Source organism: Diabrotica virgifera, chromosome 3 (assembly GCF_917563875.1).
Source record: "Diabrotica virgifera virgifera chromosome 3, PGI_DIABVI_V3a".
NCBI classification, from domain to species: Eukaryota; Metazoa; Arthropoda; class Insecta; order Coleoptera; family Chrysomelidae; genus Diabrotica; species Diabrotica virgifera.
Genome location: NC_065445.1, coordinates 122,324,269 through 122,345,929, shown reverse-complemented (window position 1 = coordinate 122,345,929; position 21,661 = coordinate 122,324,269). Strand labels below are relative to the sequence as shown.

Here is a 21,661-nt window from a genome sequence, read left to right as displayed (position 1 = left end):
AAAATTGGAAGCTGGGTATGGAGAGGCGGCGACAGCCGTAGAAATCCATTATATATATAAATAACTCGAAAACTTACATAAAAAACTCTATAGAACGAAAGTTGCTTAAAATCAGTCAATTTATCCATTTCCGGTCTTATCTTGAACGTATAATTTTTCACCCCCGAGAAGGGGTGACTGTCACCCCCAAGTAAAAGCAACAAACGGCACATTTTCAACTTTGAAGTGAAGTGTAAGTAGAACCTAAATCCAAATTTTCATGCAATTCGGAGTTGCCCCTGAAAATTACACGATATCGCCGTATTTCTCGTTCATTTACTGGGCTATTTATACATTTTACAGAAAATAAATAAAAAAGTATGGCAACACTGTGACTCCCATACACCACCAGAATCAGATGCCAAATGAAAATGAAGGTTATGGTTATGTCGTATTTATGTTTATGTATTAATTGTATTATTAATTGAGTGTGGTTGCATAAACATACAAGATGTCGTCCATGAATTACAATTACATTTAAAACTAAACCAACGAATACAGACGCTAATAATTTATATTCGTTGATTAAACTTACCACTTATAAAATGTTTACTGCATACTCTTTCATATTTCAATTTTAGTTCTGTTAGATCATTTCTCTTTATGGCTTCTATCCATTGTTCCCGCCTTTGTTTGGATAATTCATTTAAATGTATTGCACGGGGAAAATGTAGAGCCGTGGGTACAGCAAAAAATGAAACTTTGTCTCTGAGGGCCCTACTCCCACAATTTAGAACAATGCAAGTTGTAGGCATCTCAAGAAAGCCCTTGTCCCTTGCTTTGCTAAAAGTCAGTCAAACACAACGACAAATTACAAGTCTTTTTCTAACAAATTGACACGCTGATGCTACTATGGGATAATTTAGTTCTGTAGTGTAGACGATAAACCATTTTATATTTAATTTGCTATCACAATTAACAACAAAAACAAAACCAAACAGGAAAAAGTAAACTTGTAAATTGTAAAACCACTGTATCACTGATCACTATTCACTATAAATGTAAAAACATTAGATTGTGTGCCAATCGTCGGCCATTTTGAAAAATTTTGACAGGCCATTGGAATGGTTTATAGTCCAGTCAGTTGTGTTAGAATACGGGGTCCGGACAAATAATCCCGGACAAAAAATCCCCACAAATTATCCCTGGACAAAAAAATCCCCACAAAAAATCCGGGACAAATAATCCCCACAAATATTTTTGGACAGAATATCCCCACAAAAAATTCCCAAGAAATATTTGCTGCCGAATAGTTCTCAAGTTTTCCTGAAATTTTAACAAATTTCTAATTTCAATTCCATGATCAACTGTCAAACTAACGTCAGAACGTGTATGTATCGATCTGTAAATTGGTGCCGAAATTTGTAATTATTACTGTAAATACTAGTTATTAAAATTAGTTTTCACTCAAATAGTGACTAATAACAATTGTGTTACGTGCTAATCATCAAGAACAAGCTGTAACTTCAGTCAGTAAGAGATGTTTTGCTTAATAATCTTCCAACTTAAACACATCCAGTGTCAAACTATCAATAGTTTTTCACTGTTGCTATCCCGTCGCCGTCCCAACGGACGCCAACGGTTAGGCAACCAGTATTGCAGTGATGTATCCAAGGTTATTACTTATTTCCAGACATCCAAAGCGTAATACATATAAACAAATTCAAGTTACTTTTGACTACATGAGTAACAATTTAAATCAATGTTCCCCCACTGTTAGCATCACCATGTCTGGACCCAATTCTTCCAGGAATCTTACTAGTTCATATGCAATTGCTACTATGACTAAACAACGTCCGAAGTATCCCAAGAAGACCGAAGCAATTTCATAATTAGTTGTACGTCTCTATAGTATCCAATGATTGTATATTCAATTTTTTTTCTTCATAATTTTTACCTAATGTTATTTAAGATTTAGAAATTAACTGTTATAATAATTAGTTTTAAGTCCTTCTTATTGTAATTAATTATTGTATAACCAATATTGTTTGTGTCAATGGCCATCGCTGCCGAGACACATAAATTTAAATAAAAAAGAATTCCATGATGAAAACTTCAAATTTTACATGACAAGAGAGTGTGGGTTTTTTCAAAAATCGTGGAAGATATGGGGAATGAGCTAAGGCCCCATTTTCATGACAGGCGCTTAACGCGCGTTTTGATAACGCGCGATTACGACTACATACATGTTACTGAAGACCGTTCACATGCTAACGCGCGTTTTATGTCATTAAGACGCGTGTTGGCATGTGAACGGTCTCAAGTAAAATGTATGTATAGTCCGTCTAGAATGTATCCGGAAAAAAGAAAGCAGAATTATAATTTTACGGTATTTATTTCTATCACTTGAAATATAAAATTTCAACAAATAATTCATTTCATTTACTTATACAACCTGCATTTAAATCTAAACACTTAACTAAACGTCCAGGTACACCCGAAACTAGGTTAAGGTCATAATTTTCGGCAGTACTGGCGCTAGGGTATAAGACGCCTGCCTGCAACACTAGCATAGGCGGCCTTCGGTTTTTTAAATTGGTATTTTGTATAGCACCAGCAGAAAAAAAGCTCAGTTTGGCGCCCCCAAACAGGGGCGCCCGCCTGCAGTGCATCTCTTGCAGGCCCGTTATCGCCGGCCCTGATTTTCGGTAATGGTGTTCCAGGCCTGTAAAACTGTCCGAATCAAACCTTCTTTATCTTGTGGCGCTGCTCGTTCCACTTCAATCTTCATCAGTCCCCATATGTTTTCAATGGGGCTAAGATATGGAGATGCTGCTGGCCACGGAATTGATGCCAATTCGTGTTCTTACATCCAAGCTTGAGTATAAGCAGAAATATGGCATCTTGCATTATCTTGCTGAAAATGCCACCCTCTAGATATAAAACATGAGCCGTTTCAAGAAGAAAACTATTTAGGATGTCACAATATTTCGCACTATCAACAGCACCATTAACTATACAGAAAGGTGTAGCACCACGCTGAGATATTGCTCCCCAAACCATTATTTTAGTGGGAAATTTGAACGGTAACATTTTGTCTTAATAGGACTTTTACATGATTTGCACCAAGCTGGAAACAACTTTCATCAGATATAAAGACATTATTTAAATTATCTTCTCGAAAACGTTGACAAAAATCTATTCTTCGTTGCCTTTGCAGAGGTGCCATTCTAGGGATTTTTTCTGGATTCCTTGATATGTAGCCTTGCTTTTTCAGTGACAAGCGGACAGTTTTTGGCCACACTTTTATTCTTCGTTGATTTCCAAATTTAGTTGACTTTCGAAACCCTAGGCGCGGATTTTGTCGTCCTAAAGCCACTAAAGCATTTAAATTGTTTCCGCGTATCTTACGCGGTCTACTCGAAACTGGTCTATGTCTCATATCTATGCCATTTTTTATCCTCTTTATTGTCTCATACATTGCACTTTTTCCGAGTTCAGTCAATTGCACTAATTTTTTAACGTTTCGGACACCCTTTCTATACAAATATTCCACCACTTTTCTTTTTTCTACTTGCGACATTATTTCACAAATCTTAAGTCTGTTTACAAACAACAATATTTGACAGATGGTGTTGTCATGCGATTTTGTCCATAACCTACTATAGGCACAACCTACTTGATGCATTACTTTTGTCTTAAAATGTTACAAAAAGGAAATCTATTAAAATTAGCAAAAATATAAAATTCCGGATACTTTCTAGACGGACTATATTAGTTGTAATCACGCGTTAAGCGCCTGTCATGAAAACGGGGTCTTAACTCATTCCCCATATTTTCCACGATTTTTGAAAAAACTCTTTTTTCTCTGACACTTTTTTGTCATGCATAATTTAAAGTGTTCAGCATGGAATTGGAATTCCATGGAATAGAGAACTATTCGACAGCAAATATTTCTTGGGGATTTTTTGTCCGGGATTTTTTGTGGGGATATTTTGTTCAAAAAAATTTGTGGGGATTATTTGTCCGGGATTTTTTGTGGGGATTTCTTGTCCGGGGATTTTTTTGTCCAGGGATAATTTGTGGGGATTTTTTGTCTGGGATTATTTGTCTGGGATTATTTGTCCGGGGATTATTTTTCCGGGGATTATTTGTCCTAGCTTCTAGAATACAGTGATGTGGGAGGGAGGATCTCTCTGACATCACTGGACGAATAACAGGCCTAACCTTGCATGCCGAGCTGCTCCAAATTTTATTTTTCTAAACTTTAGGGGAGCTTAATAGTAGTGTAAATTTAAAATCGCGACTGAATTCCGCCGTTGCGTTAGTCGTCATTTTGATTTTAAACTTCTTCTTTCTCGAAACTCCTTATGCCCCTCAGGGGCGTCGGAAGTGATTTTAAACGAGAACCGTTTTTGCTCAATATCTCCGCCATTTTCAACTTTTCGACAAAAAGTATTACAATTAAAATTGTTGAAAATGTGATTTTATATCTTGCGGTTGATATTTTCTGAGTTATGGGGGAAAATAGCGATAGTTAGAGCATAATTATATCGTTTATTATTAGTTTTACGACAAAAATGGAACTATACAAAAACAGAGACAATTAAATTTTACAAAATTTTGATGTTTCATTTTTTAAGGTAGTACGTATGCGGTAACTGCGCGTGCGTAAGACCTGCATGGTTTTACAGCATTTTTTTTTTGTTCAATATCTCGGCCATTTTCAACTTGTTGGCAAAAAGTGTAAGGAGTGAAACTGTTGCAACTGCGATTTCCTACAAGGTAGGGGGTAGGGAAAATTCCCGCCGCTGAAAAATGGCCGCTGCAGGTCTAAATGTTTATAACGAAATTTGCCCCCTTATTTTCAAACCCGAAAAGAGGTTGCAAAATGTTTTACGCATTTAGTCACATCAGAATACGAAAATATAAGTCTTTAGACGGAGAGTGGACCTAGGATTAACTGTACGATTTTTTTTTTCAGAAAGTTATATATGTTGGTATATACGATGACCGAAAGCGTTATTATTATAATACCCGTTATGCCTTGAACGTTTAATGTCCGACTAAATTATTCTTTATATGCAAAAAATTTGAATGAATTTTGAATTAATTAATTTTCAAATAAGTAGCTTTATCAGAAATAGTCGTAATAAACGTAATTGTGGTAACCATAGTTTTACTTAGAGTTTTATTTGTCAACTTGACAGTATTTAACTCGTTATTTAAATTTAATAGGCCCTAGGGCGTTATTCTTCAATAACACGCCCTTGGGCGTTATATCGTAGTTAATAGACTTCGAAATAATGTCATTATTTGTCAAATAATAGACCAGTCGCCCGGTCGGACATTAAATTAATTTTTAGCAATGCAAATAATCAAAACCGGTATTGGGACCGTGCAAGTTCGGCAAAGCGACCTCTATTTCTACGCTCTGTACTTTTATTCGCACTTTTAATTATATTGGCCAATTATATTAGTCCTGGTTGCTGGATAATTGTCAAGGCCATAGTCCAAAAAAATAATAAGAAGAAAAAATAAGATGCAGGTTATGCTATGCAAACGTAAACAATTGTATGTATTGCACATCATATCAATATTGTGGAGCAATATATAATTTTTCTGCTTCAATGACAGAAGGTATGAAATATACGTCAATTTGACAATTTCAATTGACAATATGAATTATTTAAGATAGTTGAAATATTCTCCGCGACTCGCGCACGGTCGTTTCTCGTTTCCCTTCCAAGTACTTGCACACCGCGAGCTCGTACTTGGAGGGGATATTTAAAGGTCCCTGAGCGCCAGTAGTGACAAGTCAGGGAAACCTTTCCTGGAAATTTGACATAAATGTCAAAGTTATTAATTTAAAATTGAAATTAAAAACATTAATTAGAAAAAATATTAGTTGGTCAAAGCTGTGGTAGGTATATATTTTTACCTTAAATATACTTACGTTTTAAATACTGAATGTAAGTTTTTTTAATGTTCCGTAATATGTAATTATAAATTAATATATTAATCTTAGCGCCATCTACACGATAGATTTCACCTAATTGTGAAAGTATCCGAAGTAAGAAATTAATATTTCATCAATAGAACGTCAAAATGATTAGCAAAATCTTAAAAAAATCGATTACAATTTAATTACTTTTTTGCGTTGTAAATATTAAGCGATAACAATTAAATAATAAATTTAAAAATTACCGGCGAAAGTTACATTAGTAATCCGATAGTGGCGACATCAGCGAAGCTCAGAGCGCATAATTTGACTTAACTTTCAAATGCGGTAAGCAGAATTGCTATTTTATTTTTTAATCAAAAGTTATTCGGGTTTAAAAGTTGCAATTTTTCGATTTTTTGAATGTTCAACCGCGTTTATCTCGAAAACTATAAATCCTATGAAAAAACTTGTAAGAATATTTTTTACTTAGAATGGCCCAAAAAATACAAAAAAATGTTTTGTTTTGCAAAAAATCGCTCTTATGTAATTCTTCAAGTTCATTGTTTATAACAATCTTATCGACATCCGGATCGACTGTTACCCAAAAAATTCGTGTTCTACGGGTCAAAATACATAAAAGAAACTTGAGTAAGTGCATCTAAATCAGTGGTTCTCAAAGTGGGCGATAACGCCCCCTTGTGGGCGCTGGAGGCCTCTAGGGGGGCGGTAAAGGGCACAGAGAAGATTGGGGGGCGTTGAAGCGGTTTACAGGGGCAATGGCTAATTTAATTTTTTACCACAATAATTAATCAGTTTATTAAAATATCAAAAAAAACAACACAATTCTATTACAAAAATTATCTTTAAAGAATACTCAAAAATATCAAAACTGCTTTTTCTAGAAAATATAATAATACTCTAGCTCTCTGAGAGGAAAACCTACCTACTGGTTATAATACCGCTTTTTATCGATTCCCCGCCCGCTGCCGAGGCCGAGGCGAGGCCCGCCCGCTGCCTCATATAAAAGCGCACGCCATCCAGTCATGTCATCAGCGTTGCCAGAGTTGGTACAATTGTACCAATTTGATACAATTAGCCGATATTTGTACAAAAGTACAATTTAATCATTTCTGGTACATTTTCAAAATGTTGCCACCTACACATCTTTTACTACACATCTGTATCCGTACCTATGCAATCCAAAATTATGTGGAATGTTCGTTTCTCATTAAATAGAGAACGCATCATTTTTTATTAATAGTTTGTATAGTATGCAGCCCACATCGCATGATATGAGATGCTGGGTAAACGACAGTAAAGGTTTTTCACAAACAAAACAAGATAATTCAGTAAATTCAATATAAAAATGTCTGCCACGGTGTCCATCTGTTAGTGAGGTGAGGTACTAAACTTAATAAAAATGGCAATTTACTATGAATAACACATGCGGAGATGCTGAATAAATTATTATTTATATAAACATTTTATATATGTATTTTATTATAATCAATTTTAAATATTTCGTACTTTAATATTTTTAAATGTTTTATATAATTTTTCAACATTAAATTGTAGCTACTTCTACTTAATTTATAAATTACACCCATAGGTGGAACACTGACTTCGTTATTTTGATACAAATATAATTTTACAATTTCCATATTTGTATGGGATTCACAGGTTGTTTCTACGTACTTCCCATGTACTTCCTTCTAGGCGTTTTCGTTTTTGTTGACATTTGACAGGTGTCAATTTCAAAATTTGACACCTGTCAAATGTCATACCAACATCAATATATTAATTATAGAACAGTTTTGTTTGCCTATGTTGTTCATTAGTCAATTTGTCGTATTTTTATATAGTTTTAGTTAATAAAGTTTTAAGTCTTGAGTTTTCAGGTTATACATTATATAAATAAGTATGCAATAATTATAATATAAGTTTTCGTTATAATTCAGTAGGGCTTTTCATCGACTGTCATTTGTTTCGAGCTTCTGTCAAATGTCGTATAATCCGTGTATAACATTAGTATGCAATGCATGGATTATACGACATATGACAGAAGCTCGAAACAAATGACCGTGAATGAAAAGCCCTGTTAAGCCCTCTTTTGTTTTACCGTTAAAAAATATTCATTTCAGACCAACATGTTTTTATTTATTATTATATTTACTTCTATAAAAACCCAAAACTCTGTAATATACGAAATTTGCTTCAAATAACATCAAAAAACGGATTTTTAAATTTTTGGTACAAAATGTGTTGATTTGGTACATTTTGTGTCACTAGTCTGATACATTTACAAAAATTTCTCTGGCAACACTGCATGTCATTCGACAATCTGCTCTACTAGGGACCGAACGTCTCGGACGTCAAGGAGCATTGCGTTATTACGAAAACAAGAGAATTTAGTGACGAGATAAAGTGCTGTACGTACAGTGCCTAATTTGCTCAGTAAGAATACTGTGAGTGGTGTCATTAGCAAGTTTTTAATACTCGATTCTTTACTTCGGCATTTTTGAAGACAAAATTATGTCGGAAGCAAAAAAGAAGAAACGGCAGTACAGCGCGGAATATATAAAATATGGATTTATTGAAAATCCTACAAATCCATCTTCGCCTATGTGCCTTCTTTGTCAAAAAACATTTTCGAATGAAGCGATGAAACCCTCAAGGTTGCAAGATCATTTGAATAAAATGCATTCAGATAAAAAAGACAAAAATGTGACTTATTTTCAAGACTTGGAAAAGAAGCACGCAGCTCAGCCAACTGTGTCAAAACTTTTTTCAGCGGCTTCTAAGCAAGACGAGGACGGACTCCGAGCTTCCTACAATATCTCCTTGCTAATTGCTCGAACAGGTAAACCTCACACTATTGGAGAGGATTTAATTTTACCGGCAATAAAAGAAGTAATAACTACTGTGCTCCATAAACCAGCGGCAGATATTATCCGAAAAATTCCTTTGAGCAATAGTTCCTTGCAAAGACGAATTGATGAGATGGCTGAAAACATTGAAGAGTCGTTGTGCAATCATCTGAAGACTTCTAAATTCTCAATTCAGTTAGATGAGTCCACTTTACCAACTGGTGAAGCATTGTTGCTGTCATACGTGAGGTTTATTAAAAATGATAAAATATGTCAAGAACTATTATTTGCCAGAAATTTAGAGACCGATACAAAAGGAGAGACCATATTTAATACACTGGAAAAATTTTGTGATGAGAAAGAAATTCCACTGAAGAATATTATATCAGCTGCTACGGATGGCGCTCCGGCTATGACAGGACGTCACAAAGGCTTCATAGCGTACTTAAAAAATAAAATTCCAGATGTGCTCGCTGTACATTGCGTCGTTCATAGACAACATTTGGTTGCGAGAAATTTGAGTGAGCGTCTCTCTCAATCACTGCAATATATCATCACAGCAGTCAATAAAATCCGAAACAGCTCTTTAAATGACCGAATATTTAATCAGCTTTGTGTTGCTAATGATGAAGATTTCAACCGATTGCTATTTCACACAGAAGTACGTTGGTTATCAAGAGGTAACTGTCTGACTCGATTTTACAATCTGTTTGAGTCTGTGATAGAGTTCTTGGAAAACAAATACAAAGAATTGCACGACAACCTCATCACTTCAAAGAATGATATTGCGTACTTGACAGACCTATATAAATTATTTAATGATGTCAATCTCCAACTTCAAGGTGACGACTCGAATTTGATTAAAACAAAAAATGTCATTGCTGCTTTTGTAGCTAAACTGCTCTTATACAAGAATAATATCGGCAGACGTGAGTTTCACAATTTCCCTAATTTGTCAGCAGTATCCTTCAACAACGACGACTTGCTTGTTTACTGCCAACATTTGGAGAACCTCCACAGGAATTTCACAGAACGATTCCAGGACATTTTAAACTTGGAAATACCGGACTGGGTGTTGGATCCTTTTTCAAATGTCAACACAGCAGGATCACCCCAGCTGGAAGAAGAACTCATAGAACTGACAACGAACGAGGAAATAAAAATAAAATTCAAAAATGGATACCAAGAATTTTGGCTACAAAGGCTAATCCCGCAATTGTACCCTGGATTGTGGTCCATCGTTCAACTATTTTTGATAGCATTCCCATCATCGTATTTGTGTGAACGTGGATTTAGTGCTGTGACAACGTTGCTAACTAAAAAGAGAAATCGGTTGCAGATTACCAAACGCGGTGACTTACGGCTGTTTTTGAGTAAATTCGAGCCTGATATTAACAAACTTGTTAAAAATCATCAGATTCGTCCTTCACATTAGATTAGTTTTAAAATTCAAATTGAAATGTTTGTTTTAATAACATGAATAAAAGTTTTTCTAATATTACAAAATGGTGTTTTAAATTACTCTCATCAGAAAGTCTTATTTTCACATGACACGCATAATTTAATTATTAAAATAATGACCGCGATTGTGATTCTTAAGATGTAGTAAAGTAAAAAAAAATGGGGGGCGCTAGAAAATAATTAATTTTCGATGTGGGCGGCAGACAAAATAAGTTTGAGAACCTATGATCTAAATAAAGGAGTCCCTCCACCTTGGCGACAGCACTAAATAACAAATTAACGAAATTAAACTTGTCATAGCTCAAATTAAACGTTTTTTAATTTATAAAAAAAAATACTACAACCTTTTATGTAAAAGTTTTTCTCTAAAATGAATATCCTAGGCTGCAAAATTAAAAATCTTTAAAAATTGCAAATTTACAAATTAAAAACGTCATAAATAAAAAAAAAACTCACAAAATTAGTGGTTATATTTTAGTATGCTTCTTTTCATGAGCATTTTTTAGTGCGTCACAAATAAGTCCGTGATAATAATAATACACATTTATGACATTTATTCTAACATGACATTTTAGTTAAATCTGACAGTTGTCACATTTTATTTGCAATTTGGCATAAAAACAAATCAATTGAGTTTATTGCATTTATAAAATGGTATTTTCTTTGATTTGTATAGTCTTATAAATTGTACAGATTATATTCGTAGATATATTATATAATTAGTCAATATTTTTTTTTCGATTATAGCGGCATCTATTGACAACTAGAATAAATGTTATAAATGTCACTCACGAAATGTAATCACCGACGTACGTTTTTTTCTGTCACATACAATTTAATGCGTTAGAAATAAATCGAAAAACTGTGACGCACTGAAAGATCCTCATGAGAAAAAGTATATAAGTTATTCCTGGAATCGTCCTTTACAACACCTGATCGATTTCAAAAATTCCTGAATTATAACACGTTTCTTCACCCACAGAATGGAGTATAGGGAGAGTACAAGGATGCATCGGAATAAAATCATTTTGGTATTACAATTTTTAGTTTATTATAAGTAAACTTCTTTATAATAAATATTGCTTCCATGATACCTATATTAAATAGAGTTTCACGATATTGTATTGATATCGTATCGAAAACGAAACCGATACAATGCATATCTTAACAATAAAATGTCGATACAATACTCATCTGAAATCAATACAATACTCTTGTATTGTTCGATTCGCTTGTCTCGATATTATTGAGAATATAGATATCGAGAAAAAAAAAACAAAACATGTACATAGTGATTGCTGCATAGCATAAGGCATATTATACAGTTAAAATATACAGTGATGAGCGCGCTAATAACCGGCAAAATAGCACAAAAGATGGAAAACGTATTAAGTTTTGAGATAAAAAGAAATGAAACTAGTCGAGCCGGGAAATTCAGCGATATTAACCCACACATTTACATTATATTGATTGTTTCCCACGTTTACACGTATCAGAGGAGTATGTCAACTAAAACTGTCACTGTGCCAGTGGTAGTTGCCAAACTTGTGCGATATGTCTAAAGGTAGGAAACAATCAATATAATGTAAATGTATGGGTTAATATCGCTAAATTTCCCAGCTCGACTAGTTTCATTTCTTTTTATCTCAAAACTTAATACGTTTCCATCTTTTGTGCTATTTTGCCGGTTATTAGCGCGCTCATCACTGTATAAGAGATAAGTTGATTAAGCACTATGCGTATGCGAAATGTAACTCAATATATTGCGTCTCGTTGGTGTTTGATTCACGAATCAAAGCTGATGGATTAGACCTAACTCAATGGGGAAAAGAAATGAAAGAAGAAACACTAAAAAAATTGAAAATTTTGTGCAAAACTTATTACGAAAAATTTTGTAATCAAAATGACGAAGAGCCTCCTCAGAAGAAACGTAAAAAGGACGATGAACCCAATATGTCAATCAATTTCGGTATTTTATTTTTAAAAGCATCAGAAAATATCGATGTTTTTGAAAAGGAAATTGAAAGCTACTTGCAATCTCCGACACCTGGACCAGATACAAATACATTATTATGGTGGAAATCATAAATATAGTAGTGTTTTCTCCGTTTTATCTCGGTTGGCTAGGGATATTTTGTGTGACCAAGGAGCGTCCACATCATCTGCAGTTAAACCATTTGGACTAGGAAACCGGAACGATCGGGGAGATACATTGGAAATTTTTGCGGAAGCAAATCAATTAGTAATAACGAACACCTGGTTTAAGTTACACCCAAGGAAACTGTACACCTGGAAATCTCCACAGGATTCTGTGGGAAGGATTGTGAGAAATCAAATTGATTACATACTAGTAAATAAGAGGTATAGGAACACCTGTACATATGTCAAAACATACCCGGGGGCAGACATAAATTCTGATCATGTACCAGTTGTAGGTAATTTCAAAGTCAGAATGAAGAGGGTTACAAGTAAGTCGATCAAGAGGTATGATATTAGAAAACTGAAAGATCCCAATGTTAAACTGAAGGTGAGTGAAAACCTCAATACAAAGATGCTAAAATGCAGAAACTATAGATGAAAGTCTAACCATAATACAAGAAACAGTGAGAGAAATAAAAGAACAACACCTGAAGAAAGATACAGAGAAACGGAAATACTCGAGCTTATGGATCAGAGAAAAAAGAACAAAGAAAATCTCAAAGAATATAAAAGAATACATACCATCGTCAGAAGAAAGATAAGAGAAGCAAAAGAAAAACAAAAAATAGAACAATGTCAAGAAATACAGGAATATCAGAGTCGATATGACAATTTCAATGTCCATCTAAAGGCGAAGGAAATAGCTGGAGAGTTCCGAAAACGCAGCAGCGGAAAAATAACAGATGATGAAGGCAATCTTGCCATAACCAAAGAAGATAAAAAGAAAGTATGGGAAGAATACTTGGGGACACTTTTCCACGACCTTAGAACAGGAAAAGAATCCACCATTGAAGATAATTCAGGTTCCGAAATCCTACCAGAAGAAGTAACCATAGCCATCAGACAAATGAAGGATGGAAAGGCACCGGGACTTGATGAAATACCTGCAGAACTGCTAAAGCTATTAGATGGAGCACAAATAAAAATAATAGCTGAAATATTTAATGACATATACAAGGCAGGAAAAATACCAGCAGAGTGGCTCAAATCTGAGTTTATGCCGTTGCCCAAAAAAACCAGGAGCAAAAGTTTGTGAAGACTATAGGACCATAAGCCTAATGAGCCATCTTCTCAAGCTGTTTTTAAAAGTCATCCATAATAGAATTTACCGAAAATGCGAAGAACAAATTGCGCCCAATTTGGATTTGTGAACGCCGTTGGTACGAGGGAGGCTTTATTTAGCGTGCAGGTGTTGTTTCAGAAATGTAGAGATGTCAGCTGTGATGTTTTTGCATGCCTGATTGACTACAAAATGGCTTTCGATAGAGTCCGACATGAACAAATGATTAAAGTGCTGAAGAGGACAGGGATTGACGGAAGAAACCTGAAAATAATAGCTAACCTGTATTGGAATCAATCAGCAGTGCTTCGAATAGATGGAGAATATACAGATCAGGTCAAAATCTTAAGGGGAGTGAGACATGGATGCATAATTTCAACGCTGATATTTAATCTGTACTCAGAGCACATTTTTGAAGAGTCTCTAAAAGATATTGATGAAGGCATCTCAATAAATGGAGTCAAGCTCAGTAACCTGCGATATGCAGATGATACAATAGTATTTTCCAATACCATAGAAGGGCTGCAAAACTTAATGAATAAAATAACTGAAACCAGTAGAACATATGGACTAGATATAAACACCAGCAAAACCAAGCTAATGATCATCAGCAAGCAAAACATAACTGGAGTAAATCTGTATGTGAACCAAATGAGAATTGAACGTGTCTCACAATAAAACTATTTGGGAACTATAATCAATGAGTCGTGAGACAATACTCGAGAGATTAAATGTCGCATCGGAAAGGCAAAGAGTGCATTCTTGACTATGAGCTCTGTGTTCAAGAGCCATAACATCACTCTAAAAACAAAAATAAGGCTCCTTAAATGTTACGTGTACTCAGTGCTTCTATACGGAGTAGAAACGTGGACATTGAAGGCGGAAACTCTATCGAAACTTCAAGCTTTTGAGCTATGGTTGTACAGAAGGATCCTGAAGATACCATGGACAGACAAAGACACCAATGAATAAGTACTACGGAGGATGAACACAACCGCAGATTTAGTTAACATCGTGAAGGGCCGTAAGCTGCAGTACTTAGGGCATATAATGAGAAATCAAGGCAGATACGAGCTACTCCAGTGCATTTTACAAGGTAAAATTGAAGGAAAAAGGGCCCCAGGACGAAGAAGAATATCCTGGCTTGCTAACCTGAGAGCATGGTATAGAAAGACCTCAACACAACTATTCCGTATCATTTATTATTGTTGAAGCTTATTATTAAATGTATTTTAGGTAAGTTTTACAGAAAAAAGTTTTGATCACTCTGTATATACATTTTTTCAGCTGGTAATTTTCGGCTTTTGTATTACATTTTTGTTATCTTTCTTAGTTTTCTCAAAAATAAATTGTTTATTTCAATTTTAAACTAAAATAATTCAGTGTTTTTTAAATATTACATCCCAAGCTTTAAAAAAATAGCAAAAAAATTGTATTAGATTTATTCAAACTTGAGTAATATCGTCTTTAAGTGGTGGGAATTCTGTAAAACTACGAAGTTTTCAAAAATTACATTTTTTGAGACATCGTATTATTTGAATTAAATTTTTGAGATTTTTTTTGAATAAAACATCGTTTAGTAAGATAATTGAGAGTTAAGTTGTGCAAATTTGAGAGTTTTATAAGTAAAATTGTATTAGTTACACATTTGTAAATCATTTTTAAACAAAATTTATGTAAGGCTCACTTTCCGCCCACACTGTACTTATGTCCATACATTTTATTTCTTTTTATTATAACCATAAGATAGCTTATTTCATCTTCTTTCATGTCCAATTTGTAAAATTTCTTTTGATCCATTAGTTAAAGAATTACATTAAAAAAACTCAACCGTGCACTTCTTCCAACGCTAGTTTACAGTGCGCCAATGTGTGTGAGAAGGGTGACTTTAGCGTTATAAATAAAAAATTACAGAAGCTAGAGATTTAATTTTAGAAAAATCTTTATATAAGGTTTTTTTTGTAAAATTTTCTGAATTTTTCAATGGTCAAGTCAGTTTTTTTTTAAATTATATTTTCGGAGTTATTTAAAAAAAAATCTAACTTCGCTGTTCATTTGTTTAATAAAAAATTAAGCACCCACTTCTCGAGTAGAACTTTTTGATATGTTGTTTATTAAACATTTCTTAATGAAATTACAAAAAGTTTTATCCTGTTTGATTTTTTCCGAAGTGAAAATCTAAATGCACTCCCCTAATTAATCCTTTTTATGTCGATATTTTATTGAGTATTGTATCGATATCGTATCGAAATCAATATCAATACGATATTTTATAAGTATTGACGATATCGATACGATACTTAATTGGTATAACAGTATAACCAATACAATACTCAATACTTAAAAAGTATCGATATTATATCGTATCGTGAAGCTCTAATTTTAAACTACCTACATACTAAGAAGTGTTGATATTCTCTACTGCATACGTTGTTTTTTGTGTCATTTCATGCTACTACAATCCTAAAATGATTTCAAGCAAACATCACATTTATATGGCTTTTCTTCAGTGTATACCCGGGAATGAATTTTAAGGGATCCCGAATGATCAAATGTTTTATCATAAAAGTTACAACTATAAGGCCTTTCACCTCTATGCTTTCTCATATGATATGTAAATGACTTTTTTGAGAAAATTTTTACCACATACAATACACATGGCAGGTTTTTCTCCAGAATGGCTTCTTTTATGTTTTAGAAGACTATTTTTATGACATATACTTTTTTGTTATTCTTTTGTCGTTCATTCTGTGAATGTGGCCTCGCCATCCTAGCTGTCTTTCCCCTATAATTGTCTCTATGGGTTTTAACTTTAGAGCTTGAGTTATTGTGTCGTTTCTTATTTTATCTCTTCTTGTGACCCCTTCTATTTTTCTTAGGAATCTCATTTCTGTAGCTTTGACTTTTCTTTTGTTGTTCTTTGTTAGCGTTCACGACTCACTGCCATAGACGATTGATGACCTTACCTCTTTTTGGCACACTTGTGTTTTTACTTCTTTGGGTATCTCTTTCTTTGCAAAGAACGTATTTCTGTTGTATTATAAACGTATTTCTAATGTATTATAAAATGTCCCTACTTTTCCTATTTTATTGTTTATTTCTTTGTCTATTTTATCATCTTCCTCAATAATTGTATCTAAGTAGTTGTAGCTGTTTACTTGTTTTAATACTTGTCCTTCTACCTTAATTTTTAGTACTTTTCTCGTAGTTGTCATCTTGTCATAACCATTGTTTTACTTTTATCAGTGTTTGTTTCCATGTTCATTTTTCTTAGTTCTTTTATATAAATATTTATTATTTGTTGCAGTCTCTCTTCCGTATCAGATAACAGTACCATATCATCTGCAAATAGTAATTCTTGTATTTCTACATTATTCATTTTCCATTTCTCCAATATCATGTCTTTACTTTTCTCCTTGCATTGCTTTATTGCGTCATCAAGTAGTACCATTGAGTAATACTATCTTTGCCTGGAATTCATCAGATTCTTGATTATGAGTCCTTATTTTTATTTTATTATATAATGCTTTAATGATTTCTATCATATCGTTGTCTATTATATTTTTCTTCAAACATTTCCATATATCTTCCCTTCTTATTCTATCAAAAGCTTTATTTAAATCAATAACACATATGTATCTGTTTGCCTTTCATCAATAGTTTTTCTCCTATTTGCCTCAATATAAAAATCAGATCTTGGGTGCTCCTTCCTTTTCTGAAGTCGTGATGAGATTCTTCCAATTTTATTTCTAGTTTTTCCCTCAGCCTTTTTTCAATTATTGTTTTAAATATTTTGGTCAGTGTAATAATTGCATTGTCAATAGTAATACCACTAGTGATTCAATTTTCGCGATAAGTCGGTCGATTTACTTCTAAACGAAACTGAGTTGCTTGAAAACACCATGAGTCCGTAGGACGAGTGGTGTTTTCTTTAAGCAACTCAGTGAGTTTAGAAATAAAAGACAGACTTATAAGATAAATTAAATCACGAGTGGTATTTTATTAGACTATTTCACGAACAAAGTGATAGGTCAAAAATTCAGTAGAATGAGAGGAAGGAATTTAATATATAATAATACATTTGATCTAGGTAACCCAAATCTACCCATTTTTTGAATAATTCACAATTAGTCATAATCATGAAATATTTATTATAACTATAAATAATTTGTTATAATTATTTTTTACCTATAACAATAAATAGTTGAAGGCCCAGTCTTTTAGAATGAATGCTAGTCTTTCGTTGTTATTTTCTGCATCTAATTTGTAGTTGCGATCCACACAGAACATCATAAATTGTCTCCATATATAAGATTTAGATTTTCTTGTGTTACTCGGTATATTTTCTTCAATGTTTTGGTTTATAACTGCGTTTGAAGTACCACCAAAACGACTCATTTTGACGTATACAGCTACAATAATTTTTTTGGCAAACGTCAAACTTTGCTTTGCGATCGGTATCCATGGTTACGTCGTTGAAAACACGAAGCTGATAGACCAATCAGAATTGAAAGACAGTTGGTGTTTTCGCGATAACACAAGCTGTCTTTGGTTTGTGATTGGTCAGATTATGTGAAAATTTTAAGATGAGTGAAATAGTCAATAGTAATACCACTAGTCATTCAATTTTCGCGATAAGTCTGTCGATTTACTTCTAAACGAAACTGAGTTGCTTGAAAACACCACGAGTCCGTAGGACGAGTGGTGTTTTCTTTAAGCAACTCAGTTGAGTTTAGAAATAAAAGACAGACTTATAAGATAAATTAAATCACGAGTGGTATTTTATTAGACTATTTCACGAACAAAGTGATAGGTCAAAAATTCAGTAGAATGAGAGGAAGGAATTTAATAATAGTACATTTGAACTAGGTAACCCAAATCTACCATCCATATGGTTTTAATAACACTCTTCTTGTAATCACTACCATCAATTTTTCGCATGTTGAAGGCCCAGTCTTTTAGAATGAATGCTAGTGTTTCGTTGTTATTTTCTGCATCTAATTTGTAGTTGCGATCCATACAGAACATCATAAATTGTCTCCATATATAAGATTTAGATTTTCTTGTGTTACTCGGTATATTTTCTTCAATGTTTTGGTTTATAACTTCGTTTGAAGTACCACCGAAACGACTCATTTTGACGTATACAGCTACAATAATTTTTTTGGCAAACGTCAAACTTTGCTTTGCGATCGGTATCCATGGTTACGTCGTTGAAAACACAGAGCTGATAGACCAATCAGAATTGAAAGACAGTTGGTGTTTTCGCGATAACACAAGCTGTCTTTGGTTTGTGATTGGTCAGATTATGTGAAAATTTTAAGATGAGTGAAATAGTCAGTGTAATATGTACCCCTATAATTTTCACAATTTCTTGCGTCTCCTTTCTTAAACAGTACTATTATATCTGTTTTCCAATCCGATGTTATTTCCTTTACTGTGATTAAGTATTTCATTTGGTAGTTCTAGGAGTTCTTTTTGAATTTGCACTCATATACTATAAAATTTCAGCTGTGATTTCATCTTGGCCTGAAGACTTTTCCAATTTTAATTTGTCAATGCGTTCCGCAATTTCCTCTTTTGTTATTTGTTGCATTTCCTCTCTATTTCCGATCATGTCTTCCTCTCTTTCTTGTTAATATTGTTTCCATTATGTGAGCTCTTCAAAGTATTGCTCCCATCTTTCCATTATTTCTCTTTCTGTAGTTAATATATTTCCTTCTTATAGTCTAAGAGCTAGTGAACCCTCCGACTAACTGTCGTCCTGTAAGGCTAAACATTTTTCTAGTGATAATTCATAGCACACCAAGACTAAAAACCATGACCTGGCAGGCCTCAGCGGTGCACGTGTATCTACCAGGTGAATCGAAAAGTGCAAATTTAGGGGGTAAAATAAACTTTCTCCTGTAAGGTTTAAATTTAAGTATGTGTTTGAGTAAGTCATTTAGAAGAAATGTGTACAATGACAGGCGATTCTGAAGAGCATAAGACCTTGCCAGGCGAGGGGAAAGATTAGGGGCTTTTCCTAAAATTATTCTTTTTGCATCGAACAAATTTTTTTTAGGTTTTTTGAATCATTTCAAACAGAAAACGTCTTTAGTGATTTTTTAAGTTAATAGTTTTTGTTATATGAGCGATTGAAAATTTTGAAAATTGAGAAATCGGCCATTTTTAACCCTAAATCGGACATTTATCTAAAAATTTCAATGCTACCAAGGTACGTAGATATTCTTTAAACATTGATTGATGAAATCTAGAAGAGTTTTTTGCAATAAAATATCGAAAACCCCTTTGTTTTCTTAATTGCTAATCAAGCGTGTGCGACACTGTAGTATAAGTGAGGACGTTTGAGTTTGCATAAATTCATTATCTCGAGAATGGGCAAATTTCAAGAGAAATCCTCAGACAGGTCGATTTTTATTTTTGAAGTAGGACTTTTTGGCTTATATATAATACTAGTGACGTCATCCATATGGGCGTGATGACGTAATCAATGATTTTTCTAAATAAGAGTAGGGGTTGTGTGATAGCTCATTTGAAAGGTTATTTAATTCTCTATTCAGTATTATAGACACTAACATAATTATTTATACAGGGTATACAACAAAAATTTTTCTTCTATTTGTCAATTTTAATCAAAGTTAATTTAATAAAAAAAAATTTTTGTACACCCTGTATAAATAATTATGTTAATGTTTATATTAGTGAATAGAAAATTAAATAACCTTTCAAATGAGCTATCACACAACCCCTACTCTCATTTAAAAAAATCCTCGATTACGTCATCACGCTCAGATGGATGACGTCACTAGTATTATATATATACCAAAAAGTCCTAATTTAAAAATAAAAATCGACCTGTCTGAGGATTTCTCTTGAAATTTGCCCATTCTCGAGATAATGAATTTATGCAAACTCAAACGTCCTCACTTATAGTACAGTGTCGCACCTGCTTGATTAGCAATTAAAAAAACAAAGGGGTTTTCGATATTTTATTGCAAAAAACTCTTCGGGATTTCATCAATCAATGTTTAAAGAATATCTACGTATCTTGGCAATATTGAAATTTTTAGATAAATGTCCGATTTAGGGTTGAAAATCGCCGATTTCGCAATTTTCAAAATTTTCAATCGCTTATATAACAAAAACTATTACCTTAAGAGAAAAATCACTAAAGACGTTTTCTTTTTGGAATGTTTCAAAAAACCTAAAAAAAATTTGTTCGATGCAAAAAGAATAATTTTAGGAAAACCCCTAATTTTTCCCCTCGCCTGGCAAGGTCTTATGCTCTTCAGAATCGCCTGTCATTGTACACATTTCTTCTGAATGACTTACTCAAACACATACTTAAATTTAAACCTTACAGGAGAAAGTTTATTTTACCCCCTAAAGGACATCGCACACATCTTATGGAAAATATAATGTCACTCAAATTCAATAAAACTTACATGAATAAATTCGTTTCAATGTAACGGTCACTTATTATCATTGCGCCAACTCTGAATTTTCAGTAATAAGAGCAGGAATTGATATAAATTAATCTGAAATCAAATGGGTAGGTACATAAGTTAGAGAGAGAAAAAATATTTTAAGATATCCAAATTATCGGGACTTCATAAATCTTTTAAGATCATTAAGCCTCTTACCTTGTAAATCATAAATGACAACGCACTGCCAGTGACGCACCGTAAAACAAGGGTATTTAACGCACTAATGAGAATTTAACAGAATTTTATTTAATTAACACTATTGAATTACGACTTAAATTGCATTCTACTGTGTTTTAACATTATCGATCAATTAAAAGAAAATTAGGCAAATCGTTTGCTTTAGAAAGAATCAAAAGTTTTTGTCACTAGTCAACTTTATCTGGTAATTATTGTAAACTAGTAATTATTATAAAAGGTCGTTACGTTCCGCCAAATGGTTAGTTTTTGTCGAACTGTTGTTCTACTATTAACTACTTTAATTAGTGAAAATGCAGTGTTATATTTGTGATGTTCGAGTTCGTGTTAGAGGTTTTCGTCGAGTTAAGAACTTAGATAATCTTCCACCAAGATTTCAGGAGATTGCATTGGGTCGCCGCATGAACAACAATCTACCGGAAGCCAATTTTGATATTGGGATTGTGATTCACATAAACTGCTACAG

The 21,661-nt window shown here is 33.5% G+C and overlaps 1 protein-coding gene across 2 annotated transcripts in view; it reads right to left on the bottom strand.

The window, feature by feature from the left end:
• Positions 1-21,661, bottom strand: part of LOC126882069 (uncharacterized) — a 550,590-nt gene that overhangs the window by 500,258 nt on the left and 28,671 nt on the right. Inside the window, exon 1 of one of the 2 annotated variants that reach the window (XM_050646894.1) lies at positions 575-1,077. The exons of the other annotated variant lie outside the window; for it this stretch is intronic. Coding sequence (XP_050502851.1) covers positions 575-794 — 220 coding nt within the window. The 5' untranslated portion in view covers positions 795-1,077. Of the gene's footprint in view, positions 1-574; positions 1,078-21,661 lie in introns of those variants that run through there. 2 annotated transcript variants of the gene reach the window in all.